The sequence below is a fragment of the Podarcis erhardii genome (genome assembly GCF_964252035.2).
Source record: "Podarcis erhardii genome assembly, chromosome: 13".
In the NCBI taxonomy this organism is placed as follows: domain Eukaryota; kingdom Metazoa; phylum Chordata; class Lepidosauria; order Squamata; family Lacertidae; genus Podarcis; species Podarcis erhardii.
In genome coordinates this window covers 54,910,319-54,932,544 of record NC_138502.1, presented here as the reverse complement: position 1 = coordinate 54,932,544, position 22,226 = coordinate 54,910,319, and the positions used below count along the sequence as shown (strand labels likewise).

Genomic DNA, 22,226 nt, shown 5'->3' with positions numbered 1-22,226 from the left:
TTGCTGAGCATCAGAGGTTTCACAGCACTCACAAATCTTTCTCCGCTGTCATTGTCTGGAGTGCAGAGGCCAATCCACGTCCATCCAAAATGCAGGAGCAATTCAACAATCCCCTGGTACTGACTTTCCTCTTTGGGAGTCATCCGGTAGACAAAAGGGAACAGGGTTTTAGCTTCGAGAACCTGGGCAGTGAAGCCATAATTGATCTAGGAAGGAAAGCAAAAGATCAGCAATTTTATGTTATTTCGGCATAACAGATATTTAATTATCTGAAATGACTGATATCTAAATCTCTGCTGGCTGAGGCTGATGGGAGTTTTAGTCTGAAACATCTGGAGGTGTCAAGTTGGTGAAGGCTCAGTTTTGAAAAAGGGATGTAGGATCCATAGCTCAGGATTTTCCCATTTTTAAAAATATCCCCACTTGACCCCTCCAAAGGGAAAATAGAAACTTATGCAGTTGAAATTCTCTGTGCTTCCATGCTCTCCCACTACTTACCTGTGGGATTTTGTAGATGCCTGACAAGGCTGAAATCACTCTTGAGATGACAGTATTGCTTCTTTCAAGAACAGCCAGCAGGTGATTCTGTTCTCCACAGTGATAATTGGGAATATGGCATCCACTGCCTGCAAGCAGCTCTAGCATGGCGTCCGAAGTCATCCTTGCATTGAAATAGTTCTCATAGATATTGTAGCCCAGGGTGATGTTGGGCAAGAGACTGAGATCCTGGTTGATCTCTTGGATGGTGAACAGGAAAGACAACATGTACCAGTAGATCCTAGTTCCCTCCCTGCAATAAATGAATCCTTTAAAAAGAGTGAAACTGATATTCATATGAATGTGGGTGGGGATGTTATATTATCCACAAAGATTAGTATTTATTTATCCTATTGCATTAATATCAAACCTTTTCCTGTCTAGCATAGAACAAAAATTTGGAAATCTCTGCTCCATGACCGGACCTTTGATGCAAACAGCACACAGAGCTGTTGAGCAGTGGAACAGACTCCCTCCGAAGGTGACCGTGTGTCATGGATGTTTCAGGTGAGATTCCTCCAGGTCCCTCCCAAGTCTGCAACTCTATGATTCTATTCTACTGTGTTCTATGCGTAAGAAATGAATGCAGCCCTCAAAATTTGTGATATACTGGGAAGTTGCTGCAAAGGCTGATTTTACTGCTTTTACCAAGGGGCTAGACTATAGGTATCATAGATGCTGTAGCCCAGGGTGATGTTGGGTAAGGGTTTCTTAAAACGCTTCTAACATTTTTTTAAAAATGACAGAAAGGGGAAAGTGCTGGGATTGGAGGAGGAAACCTTTAATGTAGCTGAGACAGATTTCCCCATGGTGGGCTGTAGGTCTCCTGTGGTATTGTATAAAGTGCTAAGGTTGTTCACAAATGATCTGTTAGAATAAATATAAAATAATCTTAGCAGCTTGGAAATTGCTTGAGTTTCATGCCACCCGCTGGGTTAGGAAACATCTCACTACTTAGAAATAAGGCCATTTGTGTATGTGAAAAAAGGAATAATTCCTTTTCACATTTTAGAAACCTTACTCCACAAACAAGGAAGTCTCCTGATTCATATTATTTTATTCATATTTTCAGGAAAAGTACATCTTTCCTGCTCTTCAGCCACCAAAGGTCACCTAGAGGATCTTAAAATTCCATTTGTAAAACTGTAACATTCCTTAATGACAGTTTATGAATTGTCAAAATGGAATAATATTGAATGAAACCTTTGAGCCTGGGAAATTGCCTGAGTTTCATGGCATCCTGCAGGTGGGGAAATTCAGTGCATCCTTTTGACCCCTGACCAGATTCATTGGCATCCTTGCATTCTACTAAAAGCAACACAGAATCAAAGGTAGGAGAGTGTTTCACTAAGGAAGACCCAGAGAACATGGAAACAGGAGAGGTTTGTGTGGAATCTTATACTAGACCCCCCAGCTCCCATCACCCCCAACCAGCAAGACCAATGGTCAGGGCAGGGTAGTCCTCCAATATCAGCCCTTAGCTCCCCAGCCTTGAGAAAGAAGCTATTTCCTTGATAAATAGGAACCACTAGAAGGACTGGAGGACCATGAAACTGTGTACATACTTTTCAATCCTGGCGAAGGGTGTCTGAGAAAAGACGTATGGAGTTCCTTATAAAAGTTTTTTGGAGATATGATCCCACTGATGAGAAAGTGTCCAGGCCGGTAGTAATTGCGAGCATCCGTTTCATCCCTGACCAGATTCAAGGGGCATTTCGCCTTGTGGTTCCTGCAGACTCCAAAGGGCATCATGAGCAGCAGAAGCAGCAACAGAAGGAGCAGGGATCTCATTCTGGCTCTGCCTCCTCCTCCTCCTCTTACATGCCAAGGAGGCGAAGCAGAAGAACCCAAAGACTCTTGCAAGACCAGACTGGGTGGGCTTTGCCAGGCTTGGTGGTTTTCAACTATACCTTCGGAGCTAGGAAGCACAAGGCAGGCACACCCCTCTTTCGCCAGCTCTGCATCTTGACTCAGTCTGTCTCCATCACAGGAAATATTATCTGCACTAACTTTTTCTTTCCCAGACACAGCGCAATTAATATTGTCATGCTACTTTCTGAGGCTGATGTAATCTCCAGAAATATCTCCTGAGCTTTCAGAAGATGAGATGACTATAATTTTGATTATTCTAAGTGGAATAAGTTTCACCACAATAACTTTCTGGAGTCTTGAATGGCTCAAGCGGCAGGTGCAGAACTGGAGAAAAACATGTTGAACAGAAGTCAAGGGGTGTGTTTGGGAGTTGGAAGTGTGTTTGGGAGTTGGCCTGAACTTTGTTCAAGACCACGAAAGAAGCAGCTGGATCCGACCATGAACGCTCCTTCCTTGGAGGTTTTTAAGCAGAGGTTGGGTGGCCATCTGTTGGGATTCTTCAGCTGAGATTCCTGCATTGCAGAGGGTTGGACCAGAGGACCTTGGGGTCCCTTTCCAAGTCTCCCATTCTATGATTCATTGGAGGTTTTTAAGAAGAGGTGGGAAAGTCAGGGATGGACAACAGCCAGATGAAGGAGTCCCAGCCTTGTATCCCAGGCATCCTAAGCCCTTTTAAAATGTGGGGTTTTTGGGGGAGGGCTGAGGCTGTTATTGGGTTGTTGTTTTTATTTTGATTATATATATTGTGGTTTTATATTTTGATTTTGCTCTCTGAACCGCCCTGAGACCTCCAGGCATAGGGCTTTATATAGAGCCAAAAGTAAATTTTAAAAAATAAAAAAATGGAGAACGTTGAGAAATACCATCCACAGTACTGTGAACGGGATACATGATGGTGAGATCTTGTTTCCTGGAGGCTGCTAGAGACAGAGACTGGTGGAGCCTGCGATGGGGAGGGTTTTCTCAAGCCCACCCTCAGGCCACATTGGGTGGGTCTGGGCTGCTTGATTCTTGCCGCTCTCTTCTGGTTCTCCCCCTGAAGGGAAGTAGCGCATTGGTGGCTTTGAAGCCACTTCAAGTGAATTTCCACCCCATCTTTGAAAGGCTTCTCCAACAGAGGGAAGCTCTCTGGGGTTGGCGGAGGGGAGAAATGTTGCTCTGAGCCTTAAACCTTTTGCCCTTCGACATGTTTTGGGGAAGGTGAGCTTCTGTTGTACATGGAACCAACTTGCTCCCCATCTTTGAGCAGAAACTTCTCTACTCATAAGCAAATTGTCTGCGCACAAGCCAGGCTAGCATTCTAGCAGTTTTATTTATTTTTTAATCAATATTTATTTATTTGTTTGTTTGATCTGTTTCATAAAGTCCATGCCCCACTTGACTGGGCAAATAACTCCCACCTCTAATGATGTAACTCCATTTAAGTCTCCCATTAGTATACAGTGGTACCTCTGGATGCGAACAGGATCCGTTCCAGAGCCCCGTTCGCATCCTGAAGCGAACGCAATCCACGTCTGCACGTGTGCTGGTCGTGATTCACTGCTTCCACGCATGCGCGTGACATCATTTTGAACGTTTGCGCGTGCGCGAATGGCAAAACCCGGAAGTCATGCGTTTTGTTACTTCCAGGTTGCCGCGGAGCGCAACCTAAAACCTCTCAGTTTCCTTCTTATTGTAATTTCTTTGACCCCCAGAAGGTCTCACTGTCTCTTTTCTCAGTTCTTTCTTTAGCTGTCCCTTCTTGCTCGCTTTCTTTCCTCCTTTCCTTCCTCCTCCTCCCTTGGGCATGGGCAGCATGAGCTAGCAGTTTTTCTACACCATATTGCCCTTTCTTTTCAAGCCACTTTCCAGGATCGTTCCCCTCTCAGTCCTGCCTTCTCCTTCTCCTCCGCCACCGCAGACGCTGTCGTTCTCTCGCACTTCTCCTTCCCCGTCCACTATTTGCCCGCTATCTTCTCTGTTCTGCTCCACCATCACAAAAGGTGACAGGCTCTAGGATTGGGGCTGGCTCCAATTTGGACTACAAGGATTAAGACCTGTGCAAGGACAACAAAAAGAAAATGTCCCTTAGGGACTCAGGCTCCTCCAGGTGCTACTTCCCCTGCCACCACTGGCGGAAGAAGGTGGGGTGTGTGTGTGGGGGGGTATTGGCCCAAGTGTCATCCCAGGGGGGTGGCAAAATCCCCCCGGGCGGATCGGTGCAAGTCTCCCAACTCCTCCTCACCTTGGTTCAGGGTGGACACAGCTGCGATGCTGCCGCATCCAGCGCCTGAGCCGCGTGCAGAGTGGCCTCCGTTCTGCCTGCGCCCCGCTGCTGGCTCTTGTACTGGGTTGCCCCGGTGGCACTGGTGGTGCTGGCGGCGGCGCTCTTCTGAAGATCTTGTGAATCCGGGAGATGATGGAAGCCAGGCAATTGGGGGTCTTCAGGGGCCTCTCTTCCTCGCAGTCCTGTGAGAAAAGTAAACAATTCACCTCCAGATTCTGGGAAAATGCCACAATCATTAATCAAACAAACAAACAAACAAACAAACAAACAAACAAACAGTTGATTGATTAAATCCGTATGCCGTCCTTCATCTGAAGCTCTCAGGGTTGCTTACAGCATAAAAATACAAAATAAAAACACAACATATGTATTAAAAACAAAAACGAAGTCATAAGCCAACCTCCCAATCCACAAGCATGTTGAAAAGGCCATGCATTGTTCCGTTAGCCAAAGGCTGGTTCTAGCGCAGAACTTTCCATGTTGGTGACACACTTTGGAGACATGCCTCATTTCGCAAGACAGGGATTCAGTTCAACTAGCCCTTTTCCAGCCCTGGGAGGAGCACACAGTTTGGAAAGCTCTGTTCTAGAGAAACGTCTTTGCTTGGTACCTAAAGATACATAATGAAAGCGCCAGATGAGCATTCCGCAAGTGGGAGCCACCACAGAAAAAGCCGCTTCTTGTGTTGCTGCCCTCCAGACCGTTTGTGAAGGTGCCACACGAAGAAAGGCCTGTGTGGTGGCAGGCTGTCAGAATCCCTCCTTTTCTGTTTGGAGGTGAGGCGTTATACGAAAGGGTTGTAGTCAGTAGGGAACACTCCTCTCCCAAGTTCTCATGTGGCCGGCCTTGGAGAGATCTGAACGAGACACAAAACCAAGAACAAGCGGATGGGGGGGAAGGTATAGGAGGCAGGAAAACCCCAGAGAGAACCGGCTTTGCAAAGTGCCAACATGGTTTTATTATCGCCAAACCCACTTTGCAATTAATAACTTCATTTGGCAGGAGCCACCTGGAATCCCATTCAAAAGAGATATCTTAACAAAACCAATTCCAAACCAAAAGCAACCCAAGAGGGCCTTCTGGCGGTTCCCCACTGCGATAAGCGAAGTTACAGGGAACCAGGCAGAGGGCCTTCTCGGTAGTGGCACCCGCCCAGTGGAATGCCCTCTCGCCAGATGTCAAAGAAATAAACAACTATCTGACTTTTAGAAGACATCTGAAGACAGCCCTGTTCAGGGAAGCTTTTCATATGTCATGAATGAATGTTTCATCTGACCTCAATTACGCTTGCCTCCAGGTGTTCTCCAGGTGGGGGGCACGCCAAATCAAGGTCCTCCCTGTCCTCTTTGTCCTCCCCGTCCTCCTCTGGGGGGCTCCCTGATTCTTCTTGTGGCTCTTCCTCCTTGATAGCCACTTCAGAGGCTGACTGCTGGTAGAGACAGGACCCCAGAGGTGGTGGTGGGGAGAGGGGAGAAAGAGAGCAGCCCAAAATGAGAGAGGAACCCACATTGAGTCGCTAGCCAGGGAAGCCCTACAGCCCTGGCACCATGGGGGGGGGGGGGCTGGTCCATCAGGACAAGTGGGGCAGCAAGCATACCCTTAGCAGCCCCCTGCCTGCCTGCCTGCCCCCTTGCTCACGACCAGTCCAGAAGGTGGCCTGACCAGCCGGCCGGCCGGCTTCCTCCTCCTCCTCCTCCCCGGCCTCAGGGTTGCCCAGCTCAGCAGGGCTTCCCTCCTGCTCTGTCGGCTACGTACCTCATTGAGGGAGTCCCAAAGGGAATCCAGGGAGGACAGGGAGGAAACACTGGAAAATGGTGACATACTTGGAACCTGCAAGGAAAGATGCAAAAAACGAGCAATTAAAAAACCAAACCAAACATTAAAACTCAAAGCACCCCTAACTGAAACAACAGTTTCATCCTGCAGCCACTTAGGCCACGGCCACTTACCCAGTCAGGACTGAGGAGATCCAGCCGTCTTGCGGTCTCCTCCTCGCCTTTTCCTTCATTGTCCTTTTCATGGAAAATGTCCTCCTCGATGGCTGACTGCTGGCAGAGACCCAGTGGTGGTGGCAGGGAGAAAGGAGAAAGAGAGCAGCCCAAAATGAGACAGGAACCCAGAAGGCAAACTCTCCTGCGCACATTGAGTCGCTAGCCAGGGAAGACCTACAGCCCTGGTGCCATGGGGGGCTGGTCCATCAGGACGAGTGGGGCAGCAAGCACAGCACATTAACTCTCAAGGCACCCATAATTGAAACAACAGAACAGCGGCATAGCCAGCCGCTCGGGTGCCCAGTTCAACGCGGGGGTCCTGCAGGCGGGGGGCGCTACCTGGAGCCTCTCTGCCCTCTCCCCCTCAGCTGTAGGGCGGCTGAGGGAGAGGCAGAGGGCAGACGCAAGCCCCACGCTGGTGTTTCAGGCAGTGCCCAGCCTGCAGGGGCCCACGCCACCATGTCACCCCCAGGAGAGACGCTAGGATCAGGCACTCTGCAGCCCCCCCCCCCGGTAAGTGCCAGCCCCACGGTGTGGCGCCCAGTGCCAGCCGCGTTTTTTGACTCAACTAAAAGGTTTGGTGAGCCCAATTTTTATTTTTATTTTAAACTCGGCTTTTTGTCCTTTTGCCACCCCCCTCAGTGACGACACCTGGGGCGGCCCCCAATCCCCCACCCTCCTTTCTCTGCAACTGCAACAGAATAAAAGGACTCCAAACTCCCTTAGCAGTTTCCTGCTGGTCCCCTCACCATTTCCCTAGACATCAGTCTTCAGACTTTGCTTTTTCAGCCTTTTCGGTGTCTAATACAAGATAAGGCACCCATGGCCTCAACTGCCAAGTGAGGTTGGGATTCTGAGCCGATGTCCCAGCCAGGTTCTGATCCGTCCATTTCCTCCGGGGGGGGGACCCTGTTTCCCCTGAGGGCGACCGCTGAACACACCACCCAAGAGAAAAAGAAGGAGAAAAGGAGAGAAATCTTTTAATTCTGTAGCAAGAAAGAATGCGTGCCAGGAGTTTTCTTCTCCCTGCACTCCTCCATTGCAACACCTTTTCTTCTTCTTCTTCATCATCATCATCATCATCATTAAACTAGATTTAATGAACACTCATATCAGAGTGCTCTGTAAACTGAAAGCCATAGTCTTTGTCATAGTACATTACCGTATTTTTTTAAATATATTTTTATTAAGATTTTAAAGGTTACAGAAAACAAAAAGAGAAAAATATAGATAACAATACATAAAAAAGCAAACATCATCAAAAAAAAGAGACAAGTCAAACCTTTACATCACTTATTTACATTCACTTACTTCCTTGACCTCCTCACACCTCCCATTTTTGTATTCAAATTCAATTAAATATTTCAGCAAATCCTTTCCAACTTTGTTTTTAACTTAATAATTTATCTTAATATAGTATAATTTTGCAATCTCTTCTTTCAGCAATTCATTTTTACTTAATCCTTTATATCTTTTCTGCTAGAATCACATAATTTCCCCCCCCAACATCTTTCTAACATTCCTTAATTTTACATTGTTTCTGAAGATAAACTTTAAATTCACGACCTTACAAAAGCTCGCTTTTACAATATCGCTGCCGGAACAGACATACGGTAAAATGGAACAGGTGTGAGTGCCTGCCGAATTTGAAGGGAGCACCTTATATTTGGGTATAGTCTTCTTTCCTCCCCCTTGAATTTTAAAGGTGCGGCTTATATTCGGGCCAATACGGTACTAAATTAATATTTTTATAACTAAATTTACTCAATACTCTAAATTTCTTCTCCTTTATTTGATTTATATGCCACCCTTCCTCATGAAAGATCCCGGTTTAAAAACAATTAAAAACATCTCAGGGTTATTGGGAAAAGAAGAATGGTTGGTGTAAACCCGAAACCAAGTTAATAATTGCATTTCAATGGGTCTGCTTTAGGTTTCATTGCAATCAAGGCAATGAGATGATGATAATAATAATAATAATAATAATAATAATAATAATAATAATATTGCTTTCCCTGGCCACTCTGGGCGGCTCCCAACAGAATATTAAAAGCACTCTCCAAATCACAGCCACAACATGCATTTCAAGCATTTTGGGAGCTCTAAATTGCAGGGAAAACAACTGGCGGGTGGCCCAGGCCATTTTGGCCTCTGTTGTCCAGGGCGCCGGAGCCGCGGGACGTCGGGAAAAGGGGGAAGCCCTTCTAGGTGCCTCCAAGGGAAGGAGGAAAAGGACGAGGTCTCTGGGAGGCTTCCTGGGTTATGGGGGTTTAGGAGTCGAAGAATTGGTTCTTCTGAGTTGATGAGCAGGCCAGGAGGAAGGTTGCGCAGGGCAGCCTGGGAAGGGCGAGGGAAAGGCTGGGAGGAAAAGCCGCCTCTCTTTTTCCATCGCTCTGCCCCTCCATCAAGTTTAAATGGAAGAATCCAAATACGCCTAGAGAAAAAGAAAATGATAGGAAACAGGATCCTTGTTTGGAGAAGAAGGGGCAGCAAAGCATGCTGGGAAGAAGGACATGAGGGAAATGAAATCAAACCTAACAAAGGATAATTTACCAATAAAGCTAATAAGTGAAACCTAACAAAAGACACCTTGGGATTTATTTATTCAGTTATATGTTGGAAAATGGGTAAATTTCAATTATAGGAAGCTGGATCCATGTTTGTGAGAAGAAGGGGCAGCAAAGCATGCTGGGAAGAAGGACGTGAGGGAAATTAAACCTAATAAAGGGTAATTTACCAATAAAGCTAATAAGTGAAACCTAACCAAAGACAATTTGGGATTAATTTATTTAGTTATACATTGGAAAATGAGTAAATTTCAATTATAGGACACAGGATCTTTGTTTGTGAGAAGATGGGGCAGCAAAGCATGCTGGGAAGAAGGACCTGAGGGAAATGAAATGAAACCTAATAGAGGTTAATTTATCCATGAAGCTAATAAGCGAAGCCAAACATAAGACTCCTTGAGATTGAATTATTTGGTTATACACTGGAAAAACGAGTAAATTTCAAATTTCTTCATGCTGGGATTCAACCATTGGCCTAATGGAGCTGGCAGTGCATGCTGGGAAGTCTGCCGGCGGAGGCTGGCGGGAGTTGCAGGGCCTTTGGAAGGTGGCCCCTTCCCCTCCGAGGGCCACATGACCCTCCTCGTCCGCCAGGGACACCAGCGCCTGCAGCCCGTCCAGCTGGCCAGAGTCACCCAAGGGCCGGAGAGGCTGGCAGGGACGGGGCCCCCAGGTGAGCCCGGGAGAGAGAGAGAGGGGCCTCTGGGGGGATCTGCACTCTGCACGCCCTCAGAGGCCGGAGAGGCTGGCAGGGACGGGGCCCCCAGGTGAGCCCGGGAGAGAGAGGGGCCATTGGGGGGATCTGCACTCTGCACGCCCTCAGAGGCCGGAGAGGCTGGCAGGGACGGGGCCCCCAGGTGAGCCCGGGAGAGAGAGAGAGGGGCCCCTGGGGGGATCTGCACTCTGCACACCCTCAGAGGCCGGAGAGGCTGGCAGGGACGGGGCCCCCAGGTGAGCCCGGGAGAGAGAGAGAGGGGCCCCTGGGGGGATCTGCACTCTGCACACCCTCAGAGGCCGGAGAGGCTGGCAGGGACGGAGCCCCCAGGTGAGCCCGGGAGAGAGAGAGGGGGGCCCCTGGGGGATCTGCACTCTGCACGCCCTCAGAGGCCGGAGAGGCTGGCAGGGACGGGGCCCCCAGGTGAGCCCGGGAGAGAGAGAGGGGGGCCCCGGGGGGGGATCCTGCACTCTGCACGCCCTCAGAGGCCGGAGAGGCTGGCAGGGACGGGGCCCCCAGGTGAGCCCGGGAGAGAGAGAGGGGGGCCCCGGGGGGGGGATCCTGCACTCTGCACACCCTCAGAGGCCGGGGAGGCTGGCAGGGACGGGGCCCCCAGGTGAGCCCGGGAGAGAGAGAGAGGGGCCCCTGGGGGGATCTGCACTCTGCACACCCTCAGAGGCCAGAGAGGCTGGCAGGGACGGGGCCCCCAGGTGAGCCCGGGAGAGAGAGAGAGGGGCCCCGGGGGGGGATCTGCACTCTGCACACCCTCAGAGGCCAGAGAGGCTGGCAGGGACGGGGCCCCCAGGTGAGCCCGGGAGAGAGAGAGAGGGGCCCCTGGGGGGATCTGCACTCTGCACACCCTCAGAGGCCAGAGAGGCTGGCAGGGACGGGGCCCCCAGGTGAGCCCGGGAGAGAGAGAGAGGGGCCCCTGGGGGGATCTGCACTCTGCACACCCTCAGAGGCCAGAGAGGCTGGCAGGGACGGGGCCCCCAGGTGAGCCCGGGAGAGAGAGAGGGGGGCCCCTGGGCGGATCTGCGCTCTGCACACCCTCAGAGGCCAGAGAGGCTGGCAGGGACGGGGCCCCCAGGTGAGCCCGGGAGAGAGAGAGAGGGGCCCCTGGGGGGATCTGCACTCTGCACACCCTCAGAGGCCGGAGAGGCTGGCAGGGACGGGGCCCCCAGGTGAGCCCGGGAGAGAGAGAGAGGGGCCTCTGGGGGGATCTGCACTCTGCACGCCCTCAGAGGCCGGAGAGGCTGGCAGGGACGGGGCCCCCAGGTGAGCCCGGGAGAGAGAGAGAGGGGCCCCGGGGGGGGGATCCTGCACTCTGCACACCCTCAGAGGCCGGGGAGGCTGGCAGGGACGGGGCCCCCAGGTGAGCCCGGGAGAGAGAGAGAGGGGCCCCTGGGGGATCTGCACTCTGCACGCCCTCAGAGGCCGGAGAGGCTGGCAGGGACGGGGCCCCCAGGTGAGCCCGGGAGAGAGAGAGAGGGGCCCCTGGGGGATCTGCACTCTGCACGCCCTCAGAGGCCGGAGAGGCTGGCAGGGACGGGGCCCCCAGGTGAGCCCGGGAGAGAGAGAGAGGGGCCCCTGGGGGGATTTGCACTCTGCACGCCCTCAGAGGCCGGAGAGGCTGGCAGGGACGGGGCCCCCAGGTGAGCCCGGGAGAGAGAGGGGCCCCTGGGGGGATCTGCACTCTGCACACCCTCAGAGGCTGGAGAGGCTGGCAGGGACGGGGCCCCCAGGTGAGCCCGGGAGAGAGAGAGAGGGGCCCCTGGGGGGATTTGCGCTCTGCACGCCCTCAGAGGCCGGAGAGGCTGGCAGGGACGGGGCCCCCAGGTGAGCCCGGGAGAGAGAGAGAGGGGCCCCTGGGGGGATCTGCACTCTGCACGCCCTCAGAGGCTTTGTAGTCTAAGCTCAGGGGGCTCTTTGAGCCGGCATCTCTCTGGGGGGTGAGGGGTTTCTTCCCATTGGTCAGCATCCTTCTTAAATAGTGGTACCCAGAATTGGACACAGTATTCCAGGTGGGGACTGACCAAGGCAGAACAGAGCTCAGTCTTGTAAGCCACTGGGATTAGTAGCAATAAAAGTAATAATAATCACAACAAGAATAGACTTCGTTAACAAATATTTATGCTGCTTAACTGTGTGTGCATTGCAATCACTTGTTCATTGTTGTGCGTAGTAATTTTAAGTGCATTCTTAATTTTACCATCAATGTGCAATACTTTTAAAATGCATCATTTCTTTAAATATAAACACAGAAATAAATGAGGCTCTAAATTCATCGGATGACGACTGTGCCACAAACTGGGAAGCAGGCAGAGGGGCTTCTCGGTGGTGGCGCCTGCCCTGTGGAACGCCCTCCCCGCCTCCTTTCACAATGACTCACCCAGATTGGCGCCTGCCTCGCCTGCCTCGCCCGCCCCTAACCCGATCCCTAACCCTGGCCAGTGCAATAAAATTCACTGGATCCCAGTCAAGGCTTGGCTAAGGTCAGTTGCTACTCTTTGGAACAGGGAGCAGAGCTTACACAATACAGAAATTAAACCAACAGACTACGGAAGATGTCTTAAATGAATTTCTCAGTGTATTGATATACAAAGCTTAGGAGAACGAAATGATGAGAAGTGAGCTTATGAATGATAGTTTCCTTTATGCACTTCTGGACATCAGGAACATGGACTATTTTAAGAATCAGATGTCCCCTGAATTCCTTGTTGTCAGGTGCTCCTTTGTGTTCAGCTCAGGCCTCAGCACAATAATGTAGCACTTGGGAAGGAAGATGCAGCCCAGAAGCCCAGCGCTGGAGGCCAACATAGAGAAGATCTGCACGGCCACCATGTACTTGCCCTTGGTGCTCAGGTAGGTGGGCACAAAAGACACCCAAACACTGCAGAAGACCAGCATGCTGAAGGTGATCAGCTTGGCTTCGTTGAAGGAGCCAGGCAGCTTCCTGGCTAGGAAAGCCACCGTGAAGCAGGTGGCAGCCAAGAAGCCCAGGTAGCCGAGGGCAACGTAGAACATGGCCACAGACCCTTCGTTGCATTGCAGGATGATCTCTTCCACCTGGGAGCGCATGTCGGGCTCTGGGAATGGGGGAGAAGAGCCCAGCCAGATGGTGCAGAGGAGAACTTGCCCCCCAGAACAGGAGATGACAATGGAGTTGGCCAGACTCTGGCCCAGCCATCTCCTCACTCTGTTCCCGGGCTTTGTGGCCAGGAAGGCCAGCACCACCGTGATGGTCTTTGCCAAGACAGAAGAAACAGCAACTGAGAAGATGATGCTGAAAGCCGTTTGTCGGAGAAGGCAGGTCTCTTTCCTTGGGCGCCCGATGAAGAGGAAGGAGGACCAAAAGGAAAGCAGGAGGGAGACGAGGAGGATGCAACAAAGAGGAAGGTGCAACAAAGAGGAACAGTTAGGAGTATTTGTGGGTATGTGATGCACTCATGGAATGAATTCAAACGGATCTCTGGAATGCAGCCTTTGAATCCCTCTTCAGGGTCCTTTCTGTCGGGAAATCAAGCCCATATCAGGAGAAACTGGCAACTCTCCAAGGCACCCGGCATGATTCCCTGTTGACCTCCCTGGCTGCATTCCCCAGCAGGCGCAGGCAAGGTCTCGATCGGCGATTCTTCTCAAACGTGAGAAGAACACCCCCCCTCTTTCCTGCCCCCTGGCAGGGGAAAGAGATAGACAGAAACGTATTTACATGCCTTTATTTCTGTCTTTGCAGCGTTACAAAAAACATGACTGCTGTCTTCAAACTATAGCTGTGTAGAGACAAAACACTTCCTGTACTTCCAGGACAGGAATAAACGGAAGAGCTCATATTACACTCTGAGCTAATTCCGGTGCTTCGCACTGTGAGTTGACTGTCCCTCTGTTTCCCACGGACAGTCCCAACATTCCCATCATGTTTACTTTTCAAGCTAGCACTTTGCAGCTGCATTGCATCCATATCGTAACAGTTTCTACCCCCCACTGACCATTGGGGTGACCAGAATATCTTTTTCTTCGTAATTCGTTCAGGACAACTGAGGTTTGCGCCACAGAACTCTGTTTCCTCTTCTCCGTTTACCTGCTTCCCTGCTTAATAAATCTTCAAAGAAAATGGCAATGGAGTCTGAAATGTGATTTCCCAAATTTCAGGATTCTGATAATCTCTCAACCACTAATTAAGATAAATTTAATACGAGTCTCCCAAGATGGCGTCGTTAGAAGAAGCATTGATTTGAGCTCCGTGTTAGTTGTGCGGTTTTTATTAGTTTTTATTAGTTTTTACTAGTTTTATCAGCTTTTTTATTACCTTCATCAGCATTTTTATTATTTTTACAAAAAAAGGATCTCTGCAGCTGCTGGGAAACACTTCACTGGCAGGCAGGCTGAGTTAAGCCAAAGACATATTAAGAAAAACTGCTCGGAAAGCCCTATGGGAACTCCCGTTCGTGTGTCGCCGCTCTCTACTCTAATTGTTTTAAGTGATAAGGAAGATTAACAGCTGAAGGAAACCTGCTGTGAACTTCTACTGCAGCCGAGTTCGGAATCCAGACCAAGCTCGAAGCTGCATGACGAGAAACTCCCCTGTTCAAGGTGAGGCCTTTGTGAGTTTCCCTTTCATCTGAGAGTTTCCCTTTCATCTGAGACCGAACTGCGGTGGGCCCTGCGAGAAGCTTTGAAGCAGAATCTTATATTAGTCTTAGTCCTGGTGGGAGTAGGACTTCAAAGGAATGGTCTGTGTTGCTTACTGGTAGTCTCCTTGTAGATCTAAATAGACCTAAATTGCCGGCCTGTGAGGGTGAGGGTGAAGACGCCGACTTTCATATGAACAGGCAGCGAAATATACCCCCATTGCAAGTGCTGGCTGGCTAGAAGGAAATATTTATCACCTGAGTTGACGTTGAAATACTATCCCCCCTCTTCTCGATATCTGAACCATGGGATATGGGAAACGTCTTAGAGATCCCGAGGAGATGGTCCCCGCTCCCTTTCCGAGATCAAAGCAAATAAGGGTCGAACCATGTCACTTTAAAGAAGGGAGTAATCTACTGGATTGTTCCTACATGGTAGAAACGCAGAACCGTTTCAACCCACTGATTGACTGCGCGTCAGCACTTAAAGACGAAGAGCGAATAATTCCACAAACAACAAGCGATGCGGCCAACAGTAAGAGTGTAGTCTCTCCTCAGAAGGAGGAACTGGTCCTTGGCACGGCCAATCATATGACATTTGAACAGTCCCATTTAATAATCAAAACCTTGCACTGTATATTCAAAAGACTAGATGATCTTTCGTCCCAGCTGCACAGCCTCCAACAAAAGCTAGTTACTACTTCCCCAGCGTCAGCCGGTGTTAAGTCCCTTGAAGAGAGGAAGGGGACGAGGAGTTTGTCCTTAAATAACAAGCGTACTGACAAATTTAAATACAACCTTAACCTTCAATTAGGTCATCAATCCTTGATCTTAACACCAAGGAAAGTGAGCCTAACTATACAAAATGGGGACCCAAGATGGAGAACTCTGGGGGGTGCCAAGGATCTCTTAAAGGTGCTTTTAAATATGGAGGCAACACAAATTGACCTCTGTGCAGTCCTCCCCCTTGTCCATCATCATAAATCTCAGAGAGTCCTGCTTGCGTTCCAATCCACAAAAATTCCCACTATCATACTACGCAAGAAAGCATTTTTGTTTCGTTGTGGGATAGTACCAACGAGAGCTTTTATAGACTCTACGCCTAAACCCCTACTGTTGGAGGCAATAACCAAAGAGGGCTCAAAATCTGCTAAACCCGATCCACCAGTGGTCACCGGAGGGGGTGTTCTACTCCAGGAGAAGAGCTATGTAGCCTCCTCTCCCCTAGCAAAGGACAATGACCATCCGGAAAGTGGCCTGACACCACCAGAAGAGATCGAACTCATTGCCTCCTTTGCAGATTTACCAGTGGTGGAACAAAAAGAAATTATTAAAAGACTGGAATCGCTTAAAACCCAACTTATTTCTTTATTTTAAACAGTAATCAAAAATTATATAATGCTTTGTATCTTCCCTTTACACGTTCCCTCTCACTTATTTCTTCCCACCCCTTTTTATTTTCTGCCTTTCTTTTCAAAGTCTTCCCTTAATACCTTCCCCCCTCCCTTAAATCCCTCCTTTATAGGCTTATCACCTAAGAAAACAGTTCAACAATATAATACAGAATTATACATAAAAAGTAAATAGAACATTGCAGGACCATCAGCAAGCTGGGGGGGGGGGGAAGGAAACTCAGTTTCCTTCTCATTGTAGTTTCTTTGACCCCCAGAAGGTCTCGCTGTCTCTTTTCTCAGTTCTTTCTTTAGCTGTCCCTTCTGGCTCGCTTGCTTTCCTCCTTTCCTTCCTCCTCCTTTGGGCGTGGGCAGCGTGGCGCTGTCGTTCTCTCGCACTTCTCGCAGACGCTGTCGTTCTCTCGCACTTCTCCTTCGCCGTCCACCCTTTGCCCGCTGTCTTCTCTGTTCCGCTCCATAATCTCAAAAGGTGACAGGCTCTAGGACTGGGGCTGGCCGTGTGGGACGCCGGCGTAAGATTAAGACCTGTGCAAGGACAACAAAAAGGAAATGTCCCTTAGGGACTCGCGTGCCTCCAGGTGCTACTTCCCCAGCCACCACTGGCGGAGGAAGGTGGGGTGCGGGGGGGGGGTATTGCCCCGAGTGTCATCCCTTGGGGGGAGGGCTGACAAAATCCCCCCGGGCGTAGGGCCACGAGAGTTTGGGTTTCTCGCCCCGCTTTCCTCCACGTTCTGATCTTTCCTCTCCAGTTCAGCCCACAAGGATTAAGACCTGTGCAAGGACAACAAAAAGGAAATGTCCCTTAGGGACTCACGCGCCTCCAGGTGCTACTTCCCCAGCCACCACTGGCGGAGGAAGGTGGGGTGCGGGGGGGGGGTATTGCCCCGAGTGTCATCCCTTGGGGGGGGCTGACAAAATCCCCCCGGGCGGATCGGTGCAAGTCTCCCAACTCCTCCTCACCTTGGTTCGGGGTGGACACAGCTGCGATGCTGCCGCATCCAGCGCCTGAGCCGCGTGCAGAGTGGCCTCCGTTCTGCCTGCGCCCCGCTGCTGGCTCTTGTACTGGGTTGCCCCGGTGGCACTGGTGGTGCTGGCGGCGGCGCTCTTCTGAAGATCTTGCGAATCCGGGAGATGATGGAAGCCAGGCAACTGGGGGTCTTCGGGGGCCTCTCTTCCTCGCAGTCCTGTGAGAAAAGTAAACAATTCACCTCCAGATTCTGGGAAAATGCCACAATCTTTAATAAATCAATCAATCAATTGGTTGATTAATTAAAACCTGAAGCTCTCAGGGCGGCTTACAGGATAAAAATACAAAATAAAAACACAACATATGTATTAAAAACAAAAACGAAGTCATAAGCCAACCTCCCAATCCACAAGCATGTTGAAAAGGCCATGCATTGTTCAATTAGCCAAAGGCTGGTTCTAGAGCAGAACTTTCCATGTTGGTGACACACTTTGGAGACATGCCTCATTTCGCAACATAGGGATTCAGTTCAACTAGCCCTTTTCCAGCCCTGGGAGGAGCACGAAGGTTCTGCGACACACAGTTTGGAAAGCTCTGTTCTAGAGAAACGTCTTTGCTTGGTACCTAAAGATACATAATGAAGGTGCCAGATGAGCCTCCCTGGAGAGAGCATTCCCCAAGTGGGAGCCACCACAGAAAAGGCCCCTTCTTGTGTTGCTGCCCTCCAGACCGTTTGTGAAGGTGCCACACGAAGAAGGGCAGGCTGTCATAATCCCTCCTTTTCTGTTTGGGGGTGAGGGAACACTCCTCTCCCAAGTTCTCATGTGGCCGGCCTTGGAGAGATCTGAACGAGACACAAAACCAAGAACAAGCGGATGGGGGGGAAGGTATAGAAGGCAGGAAAACCCCAGAGAGAACCGGCTTTGCAAAGTGCCAACATGGTTTTATTATCGCCAAACCCACTTTGCAATTACTAACTTCATTTGGCAGGAGCCACCTGGAAACGCATTCAAAAGAGTTATCTTACAAAACAAATACCAAACGAAAAGCAACCCAGGAGAATTATCTCCACCCCCATCGTTCTGCCCGGACACTGAGATCCAGCGCTGAGGGCCTTCTAGCGGTTCCCCACTGCGATAAGCCAAGTTACAGGGAACCAGGCAGAGGGCCTTCTCGGTAGTGGCACCCGCCCAGTGGAATGCCCTCCCGCCAGATGTCAAAGAAATAAACAACTATCTGACTTTTAGAAGACATCTGAAGACAGCCCTGTTCAGGGAAGCTTTTCATATGTCATGAATGAATGTTTCGTCTGACCTCAATTACTCTTGCCTCCAGGTGTTCTCCAGGTGGGGGGCACGCCAAATCAAGGTCCTCCCTGTCCTCTTTGTCCTCCCCGTCCTCCTCTGGGGGGCTCCCTGATTCTTCTTGTGGCTCTTCCTCCTGGATAGCCACTTCAGAGGCTGACTGCTGCTAGAGACAGGACCCCAGAGGTGGTGGTGGGGAGAGGGGAGAAAGAGAGCAGCCCAAAATGAGAGAGGAACCCACATTGAGTCGCTAGCCAGGGAAGCCCTACAGCCCTGGCACCATGGGGGGGGGGGGCTGGTCCATCAGGACAAGTGGGGCAGCAAGCATACCCTTAGCAGCCCCCTGCCTGCCTGCCTGCCCCCTTGCTCCTGACCAGTCCAGAAGGTGGCCTGACCGGCCGGCCGGCTTCCTCCTCCTCCTCCTCCCCGGCCTCAGGGTTGCCCAGCTCAGCAGGGCTTCCCTCCTGCTCTGTCTGCTACGTACCTCATTGAGGGAGTCCCAAAGGGAATCCAGGGAGGACAGGGAGGAAACACTGGAAAAGGGTGACATACTTGGAACCTGCAAGGAAAGATGCAAAAAACGAGCAATTAAAAAACCAAACCAAACATTAAAACTCAAAGCACCCCTAACTGAAACAACAGTTTCATCCTGCGGCCACTTAGGCCACGGCCACTTACCCAGTCAGGACTGAGGAGATCCAGCCGTCTTGCGGTCTCCTCCTCGCCTTTTCCTTCATTGTCCTTTTCATGGAAAATGTCCTCCTCGATGGCTGACTGCTGGCAGAGACCCAGTGGTGGTGGCAGGGAGAAAGGAGAAAGAGAGCAGCCCAAAATGAGACAGGAACCCAGAAGGCAAACTCTCCTGCCCACATTGAGTCGCTAGCCAGGGAAGCCCTACAGCCCTGGTGCCATGGGGGGCTGGTCCATCAGGACAAGTGGGGCAGCAAGCATACCCTTAGCAGCCCCCTGCCTGCCTGCCCCCTTGCTCCTGAGCAGTCCAGAAGGTGGCCTGACCAGCCGGCGGGCCGGCTTCCTCCTCCTCCTCCTCCCCAGCCTCAGAGTTGCCCAGCTCAGCAGGGCTTCCCTCCTGCTCTGTCTGCTACGTACCTCATTGAGGGAGTCCCAAAGGGAATCCAGGGAGGACAGGGAGGAAACACTGGAAAAGGGTGACATACTTGGAACCTGCAAGGAAAGATGCAAAAAACGAGCAATTAAAAAACCAAACCAAACATTAAAACTCAAGGCACCCCTAACTGAAACAACAGTTTCATCCTGCGGTTGATATGCCCCCCTCCCCTTCTGCCTATCACCGCTTAGGCCACGGCCACCTACCCAGTCTGGACTGAGGAGATCCAGCCGTCTTGCGGACTCCTCCTCGCCTTTTCCTTCATTGTCCTTTTCATGGAAAATGTCCTCCTCGATGGCTGACTGCTGGCAGAGACCCAGTGGTGGTGGCAGGGAGAAAGGAGAAAGAGAGCAGCCCAAAATGTTTATTGCTTTTAAACATTACAAAGAAGAAGAAAAAGAAGAGAAGAAAAAAAAACCAATACAATACAATACAATATATAAACAATACACAACACAACACTAACACAATAAACTAAACATAACCAAACAAAAACATTTTAAAACACACTTCTTACCATACCAATATCTTAACTTTCATTCCCTTGTTTCATCGACCTCCTCACACCTCCCTTTTTGTATTCCACTTCTGTTAATTATTTCAGCAAATCCTTTCCATCTTCCTCTATTTCTGTCATATAATTGTCTTAACATATTTTAACCTTATTTTCCCTGTAATACTCTAATAATCTATCTATACTTAATTCCTTATAACATTTCTACTAAAGCCGTATAACTTCATTCCAACATTTTTCAAACACTCATTAATTTTACATTATTTCTATAAATAGTCTTTAAACTTTTTCCAATCTTCTTCCACCGTCTCTTCTCCCTGGTCTCGGATTCTGCCAGTCCATTCCGCCAATTCCATATAGTCCACCAACTTGGTGATCTTCTGTCCGATGCTCTTAACTCTTTTCCAAGTCCCTTCTGCGGGTCTTCTTCGTACTTATACAAGAACTTTACTTTGTCTTCTACTGATCTTATTTTTGTTTTCCTTCCTTTGAGGCTGAAGAGTAGGTCTTGGGGAAAGTCCCACCTAAAGATAATTTTATTCCATCTCGACAGGGTAACCAAATCTCCATAGTTAAACCTAAGATCCAAAAGGTATTTCAGGACGTCTTTCAAAATTTCCACTCTTGACTGTTGTTCTTCTAAGTTCTTCTGGTAAAGTCTGAAAACCCTCACAATTTTAGTCTCTTCTTGGCCCAAGTCCAGGTCCCAAAAATCAGCAGATTCCTGTGTAAGAAAGTCCATCAAAACTTCCCTCTCCAGTTCAGGCAGGGCTCTGATCCTCAAAGTCTGTTTTCCTTTAGATTCAATCATAACAGGCATCAACTTATGATCATCAAATTGCATGTATGAGGCTGGGACTCTTTCTCTCTCCAATTGTGTTACTTTAGGTTCAACGGCAACAGCTTTCTCCCTAGCCTTCTCCGCAGTTTGCCAAGTCAAAGTAGATTCCTGTGTCAATTTCTGGATAGTTTCTGTATTGGTATTCACCTTTTGTCCCAAAAAATCCACCTTCTTGTGAAGCTGTTCCAATGAATCCTTTATCTTACATAATACAGCCACTAAGGCCTCTTCTGTCGACATTCTTAACCGATTCAAGGTCATTCCCAAAGTCTCACAGCCTTATCTTGCAGCTGGAAATTCCCCCAGCTCAGCTCTTGTCATCGTTTCAAAGGCTTCCTCTAGAGGGAAACAGTTTCTATTTGTATCAATCCTTTTAAGCACAGTTCAAACAATAAAGTTAGTTTCAATTTTCAGTTACTTTTACTCCTTTTTAAGAGCAGACGGAGAGAATAGAAACAATGTATCTCTCTTATTTAGCTAGCTGTCAGCGAATGTTCTATTCACTGTCAACGACCAATCCAAAAACGTCAGTCTTACTAGCAGCCCATTTCCAGGTTCGGAGCGGTGGTATTTTGACTTTCTTCACTCTCTCCTGCAGGCACACACAATCCAAAACTTCCCCCCTCTTCTCCTGCTTCCAAGGGGGGTTTGATGTTTTTTACCGATGGAAATTTAGTCCTGTACAATAGGCTTTCCAAGGCTTTAGCTTACAGTCTCTTTGCTGTGATCTATTTACAAAAGGGGAAGGCGGACTTCCTGTTTTGAACCTCCCCGTTTCGGTGTCAAATTAAGATGTTTAAAAATCCAATTCTCCGCTCTACTCACGGATAGTTGCTTTAACATCAAATTGTCCACAGGAAAACGTCAGCCCTCTCCGGCAACAGCTATGCGGCTTTGCTCCGTGGAAGAAGCAGTCAATTCGAAGCACTGTGACACTCACCCCACGTTGCTCCGGAACACCGAAACTGGGTTTCCCCACGAGTGGGGGAGGCGCAAAAGGTGCCAGCCGAATCCCAGGTTCACAGGCTTCACCCGCCGGTGATTTTTAGTGGGTCTCCGCCTTCGCCATGGCGGCCAGACCCAGATTTCCACGAGGCAAATGCCTCCCGATCAGAGGAATTCAGCCATTGCCGGAGGCGCCAACCCGGAAGTCCGAGAGCAGCCCAAAATGAGACAGGAACCCAGAAGGCAAACTCTCCTGCCCACATTGAGTAGCTAGCCAGGGAAGACCTACAGCCCTGGTGCCATGGGGGGCTGGTCCATCAGGACAAGTGGGGCAGCAAGCACAGCACATTAACTCTCAAGGCACCCATAATTGAAACAACAGAACAGCGGCATAGCCAGCCGCTCGGGTGCCCAGTTCAACGCGGGGGTCCTGCAGGCGGGGGGCGCTACCTGGAGCCTATCTCCTGCCACACCCTCAGCTGTAGGGCGGCTGAGGGAGAGGCAGAGGGCAGACGCAAGCCCCACGCTGGTGTTTCAGGCA

The 22,226-nt window shown here is 49.9% G+C and overlaps 2 protein-coding genes across 4 annotated transcripts in view; both read right to left on the bottom strand.

The window, feature by feature from the left end:
• The window catches only part of LOC309327059 (vomeronasal type-2 receptor 26-like), a gene marked incomplete at its 3' end in the record, with an annotated part of 181,686 nt that overhangs the window by 5,412 nt on the left and 154,048 nt on the right, over nucleotides 1-22,226 (bottom strand). Inside the window, exon 2 of the mRNA XM_081836092.1 lies at nucleotides 499-790. Coding sequence (XP_081692218.1) covers nucleotides 499-765 — 267 coding nt within the window. The 5' untranslated portion in view covers nucleotides 766-790. The remainder of the gene's footprint in view (nucleotides 1-498; nucleotides 791-22,226) is intronic.
• Nucleotides 4,481-7,456, bottom strand: LOC309327342 (uncharacterized protein). Of its 3 annotated transcripts, none has more exons than XM_081836570.1 (5): nucleotides 7,416-7,456; nucleotides 6,625-6,723; nucleotides 6,431-6,505; nucleotides 5,952-6,101; nucleotides 4,481-4,857 (listed from the first exon to the last, which is right to left on the bottom strand). In XM_081836570.1, exons 1-5 carry the CDS (start codon nucleotides 7,428-7,430, stop codon nucleotides 4,630-4,632), a joined length of 567 nt encoding a protein of 188 aa, XP_081692696.1. In that variant the 5' UTR covers nucleotides 7,431-7,456; the 3' UTR covers nucleotides 4,481-4,629. The 3 variants fall into 3 exon arrangements, with proteins under 3 accessions (XP_081692696.1, XP_081692697.1, XP_081692698.1); XM_081836571.1 differs by having other exon boundaries at nucleotides 4,482-4,857; nucleotides 6,625-6,720; XM_081836572.1 differs by lacking the exon at nucleotides 6,625-6,723 and having other exon boundaries at nucleotides 4,482-4,857.

Excerpts from the sequence above, each read along its gene's own strand:
- LOC309327342 (XM_081836570.1), bottom strand. Across the intron at positions 6,506-6,624 it reads ATCTCCTCAGTCCTGACTGG|GTTCCAAGTATGTCACCATT; the intron begins GTAAGTGGCCGT and ends CTTTCCTTGCAG. Across the intron at positions 6,102-6,430 it reads TTTGGGACTCCCTCAATGAG|TCAGCCTCTGAAGTGGCTAT; the intron begins GTACGTAGCCGA and ends CTCTACCAGCAG.